At 41.3% G+C, this 7,455-nt stretch overlaps 1 protein-coding gene across 5 annotated transcripts; it reads right to left on the reverse strand.

The window, feature by feature from the left end:
- Positions 1-1,952: 1,952 nt before the first annotated feature.
- LOC147899207 (transcription factor PHYTOCHROME INTERACTING FACTOR-LIKE 15-like) lies at positions 1,953-6,921 on the reverse strand. Of its 5 annotated transcripts, none has more exons than XR_015541386.1 (9): positions 5,562-6,921; positions 5,348-5,440; positions 5,107-5,172; positions 4,926-4,991; positions 4,678-4,777; positions 4,316-4,527; positions 3,236-3,362; positions 3,061-3,129; positions 1,956-2,061 (listed from the first exon to the last, which is right to left on the reverse strand). XR_015541386.1 is itself a non-coding variant. In XM_087377820.1 (8 exons), exons 1-7 carry the CDS (start codon positions 6,474-6,476, stop codon positions 3,282-3,284), a joined length of 1,533 nt encoding a protein of 510 aa, XP_087233946.1. In that variant the 5' UTR covers positions 6,477-6,921; the 3' UTR covers positions 1,953-2,061; positions 3,236-3,281. The 5 variants fall into 5 exon arrangements, 2 of the variants coding, with proteins under 2 accessions (XP_087233946.1, XP_087233945.1); XR_015541385.1 differs by having other exon boundaries at positions 3,061-3,146; XM_087377820.1 differs by lacking the exon at positions 3,061-3,129 and having other exon boundaries at positions 1,953-2,061.
- Positions 6,922-7,455: the final 534 nt, after the last annotated feature.

The following is a 7,455-nucleotide window of genomic DNA, read 5'->3' on the forward strand; positions in this document are numbered from 1 at the left end:
ATCCCAAACGAGTCCAATGTGGCCTAAAATGCTTCAAAACACAAATAGGTCAAAGGGCACACTATCACGTTTAATGTTGTGTATTATAAAATGCAATGACCTTTGGCATGCTTATGACCAAATAGCAAGCAAGTGCATGGAAAAAGAAACAATTCAAAATTGTAAATAGTGTTGGATACATGCACAAATTGCACCTTTTTAACTTCTATTATTTTAGGGTGAATCTAGATACCAATATCAACAACTATCAATGTTTTAAGACCACCATGCAGTAGTCCCAAGTTTGGATTCCAAATTTTCAATCCGTTTTGGTTTTCAACAAATTAAAAAAAAGTTATGGAGCATGTCCTCAAATGGGTATGCATCACTTTAGCACAACATTGGAGGCCCATTAACCCATGTCTAATGTTCTCATTTAGGTGTGTCCTTGGGTTGAGGAGATGCTCACATAGTGTACTCTTGAATGATAACTTGGTTGCATGTATGTATAGTCGAACAAAATTTTGATGTTTTTGAATAAATTGTTATATGCTATAGTCTTCAGGATGCATGCTTCACATGCAACATAGCACTTGTAAAAGTATCATTCCAAATCCTTATTCCATAATTTTGTACTCTCATGTTCAAGTTTGGAACGTGTACTACAACTTGAAGACAAAGTTTGCCAAATTCCGTTCAGCGATGCTGGAGGCCCGTTAACCCATGTCTAATGTTCTCATTTAGGTGTGTCCTTCTCAGAAAGGCAAACTGGCAACAAAAGAGAGGAAGGGATGGGAAAGAGGGTCCCGAGGGGGGGGGATATTCTCCCCATAAACACTTAGGTGTTTTAAATTTGGGAGCCTGGACATTAAAGGGGTTCCCTTAAGGTCACCTTGAAAATAAATCCTCCCTTTCATGTCCTTTAATACATACTCTTTTTTTATGAGGAGAGTTGCCTTAATGATCTCATCAATGAGGAAATTTGTATTAGTGATCTCATTGGTTGAAGAGAGTTTGGGAAAGTTGTTGTTCTTTTTAGAACTAAAGAATCATTTGCCCTAACTCTCTATTGGTTGATGTCCTTATTGACAGATGGGAATTGGGAGGGGTAAATGGAATTGGGTTTCCTTTATCATAATTAGACGGGGCCAAGCAGGGGGATGATAGATGAGGAAAAATCACCCTAGATTGATAATTGCCTGCCCTCAAGTCTACCCATCAATGATATCATCAATTGGGGGAAGAGGATTCAAGAGGAGCGGTCCTAATCTCACCACCTAGGCATCCTAATCTCACCACCTAGGCACTAGACCTAGGTATATGGTCCTTAAAGCCATTATATGGGATGCTTATATGGTCCCAATCCCCTACCTAGCCACCCGCATGGGAGATCCCAATCCTTGGATCCAAGGATATGGGCCTCTCTCCTTGAAGCCATGATATGGATTTCTCCTCCTTTATCCACTTTGTACGTGGGATATATTTTATTGGCTATGGATATATGCAATAAAGAACCCACTCCCAGATTTGAGTGTTTGCATAGGGGCTGCTTTTGAGAAAGTGGTTGATTGACATGTCTATAGTGGGAAGGGGTCTAACCCCCCCTCTATAATACAAGCGGGGGAAAAAAAAACAAAAAAACAAATGGTACCCGCTAGGAGTGGAAGACCGTAAGTTTTTTGAGAAAGAATTGTATAAATTTTCCAAGATGAACATAATTGAAGAATATTAAAACCTTTATGCTTCCCATGGAAACAACCACCTGTTGCAAAAAATTCACATAAATATCAAACGTCAATTTCATTTTATATGTTCATACATTCTTCTCTCTCTTTTCTTTGAATGGAATAGAAAAATTGGCATATTTTGGTTTCCATTTTTATGACATAGATTATTAAAACAAATGTTGAAGAATGCCCATTCTTTATGCACTTTGAGAAGAAACATGGACGTGACTTACTGTACGCATAGAGTGCCATAAATCAATAAGTTGTCTTTTAAATGAGCTCTATTGTCCACACCCTTTGCATCAAATTGTTAGAATGATATTTGGTTGATTTGTTGAACCATGAAGTGTATGCACTACATACATTAGACCAAATTGGTTAGAAAATATATTTGGAAAGATAGCTAAGGCATTGTTAGAACATTTGAAAAGTTAGATAAGGCATTGTTGCTAAAAGAACTATCATATCAATCTTGAAAGGATGGCCAGAGAACTGTAAAAAGGGGACATATGAGACTCAACTCTTTGGTATGATAGCTTGATACAATTTTTAGCACAATTGTGTTTAAGGTGAGATACTTCATTGACTAATTTTCCATACTTTTGTTCCATTCATTGATGAGGAGCCATTTTGTACACTTGATTGTAGGCCCATTCAATGAAAGGATGTTTAGTCTAAAAGTAAGGGGGACATGACCCCTCACTAATTGAAGTATGTCAAGGATGATCAATGTAGAGAGTCATTCATCCAAAATAAAAACTATGTTAGGTAGCCAATCTTAGTTAAAAATGCTTCTAAATTTAACCCCACTAAAAAAGTTTTTAACGATTTCTATAAAGAGAAAGCTTTAACTTGGAATGTAGATATTCAATGGTTGAGGGTGAGCATTGAGAATGCCACTTTGAGTAAGATTCTTGTTAATAAATTTTCATGGTCTATACAACTTGGGTACTCATTTGAAAAATCTTGAAAATAAGAACCCATTATGACCTTAGCTTTAAATAATAGAGTTGGGGTTGATGAAATAAACCATTTTGTATGAAAAAAGCCTCAAGAGTTTTAGTTAAGACCATGTAGTACATAACATGGTACATACCAATGTATTCCCTTATTAAGGCTATCTTTAACTTAATGGAACTAGTTATGTTAAGTTCACTAATATAACCTAAGTGTAGGTGAGAAAAGGCCATTAGTTTGGCCAAGAGTTTTATATCATTATGTGATAATGTGATATACCCTTAGAATTTTTTATTTTTTATTTTTGTTTTAAATTGAAAAAATATACCCTTAGAATCGCATGTGTATATCTGAGAGTGAAATGAACAGTGAACGCAGCTACTCGTGAAATGATGACCAGACGAAGTCACACAGCTACATGTGAATTGTTGACCACAGCAGATTAGACATATGACCTTTGCTGCACCTGAAGTTCAACCACAGCTCGACAAGTGTACAAGAAGTAGATAGGAAAGGATGTAATATATTATCAGATCAGAAGACAAAGTAGACTACAAGACCTCAAAACTTACTTCATCGAAGGTGTAGGTCTGTACACAAGTTCTGCTTCTGCAGACGCTAGTGCTGTTGCAGGATGATTGTATCATATGCATTCATGTTCCGTGCCATGACTGTATCATACGCGTTCATGTTCCGTGGCTGCAAAATTAAGACAATACGTCGCAAAGCAACATCAAGCTTTTCATCTGATTGATCGAGGGGGGAATTTTTAGTTCACACAGCCATTCTCATTGTCAAAAAATCAAATTCAAGACAAATCAAGTCCAGCTGATTAAGACAGATGTATCACAAAAAACCGTAAAACTTTTCATCTCATTGCTGAGGTAAAAAAGGGTAGTTCACACAACCATTCTAATTAGCAAAAATTCAATTTTCAAGACAGATCCAAGTCCAGCTGATTCAAGACATATATGTCACACAAAGAAGTAAAATTTCATCTCATTGCTCAGGTCAAAAAGGGTAGTTCACACTAGTTCACACAACCATACACTTGTCAGAAAATCACTTGAAGATCCATGATCTATACGCCTCCCTCAAGACCAGCAGCAAAACGGGGCATACCGACTGAGGCAGAACAAGGTTGCAATCAAGCACGGTATACAAGGCAAATTGCATGAATGGCATAGCGCAGGAGGCAAACGTTTACTCACAGCTATCACCTTAAGTCCACAACAGGTAGCGTCAGAAATACTTCGTACCCCTCAGTGGCCTAGGCAAATCAAACACCCATGTGGATATATCAGCAGCGGGAATTGTCAACTGTGATTCTACGAGATTCCATTCCCGAAATGGTAGATATGTGGACATTCCCAGCTTGTGCGTGCGAAATTTTCACTGTAGGCACAGAAGACCCCTTTAGGCAGATGGACAGGACATAAGGTAATGTGGAATGGATGGAAGGGGCAACTTATGGCAATCGATCATCAATGCTTACACACCAAACAAATTTTGCCTTTACCCTGTAGCCCATCTGGAAGGATACTTGCCGATGTGGACCTAGTGCTAAAGCAAACAATAATCATGGGCGTCACCAGGTCAATGATGTTCAGAGTTCGTTACAAACCAAATGCCTGAAGATCATAACAATTTACCTGGGATGGGAGATGCTTTGGCTGACAAAGAAGACCTGTTCTGTGATCCAGAGAGGCCTCATAATTATAGAGGTGACCTCTGGAGTCCAAAGGAGATGTCGCAGTCACAGGAACATTAACAGGAAATTGATTTGTAGTGTCAACCGATTGTCGTGGAGCAGAAGTTTGAGGCATCACTATTGCAGTACTTCGAGATGTTGGAATTGTTGATACTGAGAACAATGGTGCAGGAGAGTCATGCATCATCGATTCAGAAAGTCAATGCACAGCCAAAATGCGTTTATCTGTAGATGTTGCTCCCATACCCACAAGGCCGTTTCCCACAGTCGTCCCAAATTCCCACCCCAAACCCCATTGCATACCTATTTGAGGAAGGCCAGCATTTCGAGGCATTTGCTGATGTTTCAACCAATCAGAAAGCGACATTCGAGAAAGACACATTCTGCTCCTGTAAGACATTACCTGAGCAAATGCAGCAACAGATCTGAAACTTTAAACAAAATTCCAGTCTGCGTGATTGAATTTCATTCCACAGGTTTAAGGGTGATGACAGTGATAGTCAATTCGAAATTGTTAGAAAGCAAGAATTCCAGCTTTACAGAGGCCTTACCTGAAGCTGTGACCGAAGTGTTTTCAAATAATCGATGGCCTCCTCCAGTAGTGAAGCTTTATCAGTCTGCATACCCCAAGAAGTAATCAAATCCCACTCCTTGCAAAGCTAGCTTCCGATGATTACACAATACTGAAGCTTTGGACGATCAAAAATGCCAGTTGCAACCAAGGCATCATACCTTGCTAGCATGGGGTATGAGCTCTTGAAGGGACTTCAGCTTCTCATTTATCTTGTCACGTCGTCTCTGTCAAAGAGAAATCACTAATGTATAAAGACCCATTATGCATACAAGAACAGACCACCATAGCTACGTGATCTATATTCAAACCTTCATCACTGTCCTCGTTAGACGAGCATTTGCAACCACTCTTCAATGGCTATTTCAAACAACTCCACATGTAATGGACAAAGAACATCACCCTTTCTGACTGATTATGGGTTTCAGCTGCTCTACGTCTTTTCGTAGAGGCTGATGGTGGCTTCTTCGCATCACAGAAACCATTCTCTAGATCCTGCAGAGGAAACTCATGACAGAATGTTTGAGGATTTCTAAAACTATGATGCATAAAGACAAATCATCTCGTTATAGCCTGCCCGTGCCGGACAAATAACCGTCGATGTAGGAAAGCATACCTTGCTCTGATATTCAGCATCCTCGAGTTCTGCTGATTTCCTCTTCTCATGAAGCTCATCATCCACCTTACCGACCCTGCCAACAATATTGCCAGAGCCTCCCGACGGTGAACTAAGTGTTGGCTCACTTGGAGTTTCAAGGGTGTCTCGCACTTCCCTTATTCTTAGAGCAGCATCACCATTTAGACATGGATCGAAAACTATAGGTATGTCTACTTCTCCTTCGCAGTAGACTGCTGATTCACCAACAGAAGCTGTAGTGTCTCCTTCTGTCACAGACGAGATCCTCCTCGGAATTGAAGTGTGCGTCACCCACGGACCAACATTAGGATCGACCAAGAACGTACGTGCTGCTTTTCGGGGTCCCCGGAGATTTATTGTAGGACTTGATATAGTTGTGCAATCCGTGGACACACAAGCCTCCGCAGCTACAGCTACTCTCTCAAGTTGTATTAGTCCCTCAGAGCCAAAATGCCCGTTCGATATATTATATTGAAGATTGGCCTTTGCTTCTGCTGGTGGCGAAGGGAGACATGAGAAGTTCATAGAAGTAGTCCTTCCAAGTCGCCGAGAACAGTGAGGCGTAGCAAATTTTTTTGTTTGCACTATTGGGCGGACTTCCCCTTCGGATTCCTTTCCCAATTCCTGCACAGTCGGATTGGAGCCATCATTTTGCCATTCAGGGCAGCAGGCTTCAACACTAATGTCCAAAGGATACGGAAGCCAGTTTACTAGTTCATCGTCATGTAAAACTGCAGGCAACGGAGCTATTCTCCCAACAAGATTCCCCACTGCTTCGAGAGCCTCTTCGTTCCCAGTTGCAAACTCCCTTGTAAGATCAGCAACCTCTATATTGTTCCATGAAATTCGGTCCTCAAGTGATCGACTCGCTGGCCAGGTACTCTGCCTTTGCATGGTGATGAAAAGTTGCGCGTTCTCCAAGCAAAGCTTCTAGAGCTAATAAGCTTCCAGATTCATGAGCAGGGAGGTGCCTCACACGTGGGCTGCTCTCAAGCTAATTCGAGGTTAGGACGACGCGACTCCCATTGCTGCTTGCGCAAACAGTCATCAAACACGAAGACTCAACTAGAGAATAGAAATCTTTAGGACCAATGAGGCTGCTCTCCTCGAAAAGGAGTTCTGGTCGCTCAAACAGGCTTCGTGCTCTCTCTTGTGTTTCTCGGAAAGAGCTGTATACTACCAGCTTCTCTGATCTCCAGCATGCCAACAAAGCATCTGTTAATTGAATCACAAGTACAGGAGACAGTTATGCATTGAAGGCACCTCTCGGTTTCCCTTTGCCTTAGGCCTGACGTAGTTCAGCCACTCACGATTCGCGGAGTCCTTGAAGTTCGGCGATCTAAATAGCAGCACCAATTACGCGAACGTGAATCGAGATAAAGTAGGATAAAAGTATGCTGCGTGTGGAACTCTACAAACGATTGATCGATTGATCGATCACATCAAACTATTAAAGAATGTAATCCCCGTTTCAGCAGTATCGCTTGAAGGAGAATGACTCTCAACTCCTGAAGCAACGAATATACTCGCGTAGCTAATGACCAGGCGGTGATTCGCCGTGCTAAGTAGAGGTGCAGCAGCAGGACTCTCGAGTCTCTAATAACGACTCACGATCAGGAAAGAAAGAGCCAGCCACAGCATGGGAGGTTGACATGAAATCCAGCTACATGGCAGCAGCTGGATGGAAGACAATCGCATCACTTTCTGCACGCATCAAGACCTGAGGTAAAAGACCCACCCGCAGCATGGAAGGTTGACGTGAAATGCCACAAATGCTATTGGCAGCCGGAAGGTGGACGATCACATCAGGGCCATTGTCTGCCAGATCTCGTGGGAATTTCTGGCAATCTATGAAAGAAACGAAGGACGATCA

The sequence above is a fragment of the Dipteris shenzhenensis genome, chromosome 8 (assembly GCF_047967505.1).
Source record: "Dipteris shenzhenensis isolate YYH24624 ecotype China chromosome 8, Dip_SZ_1.0, whole genome shotgun sequence".
In the NCBI taxonomy this organism is placed as follows: domain Eukaryota; kingdom Viridiplantae; phylum Streptophyta; class Polypodiopsida; order Gleicheniales; family Dipteridaceae; genus Dipteris; species Dipteris shenzhenensis.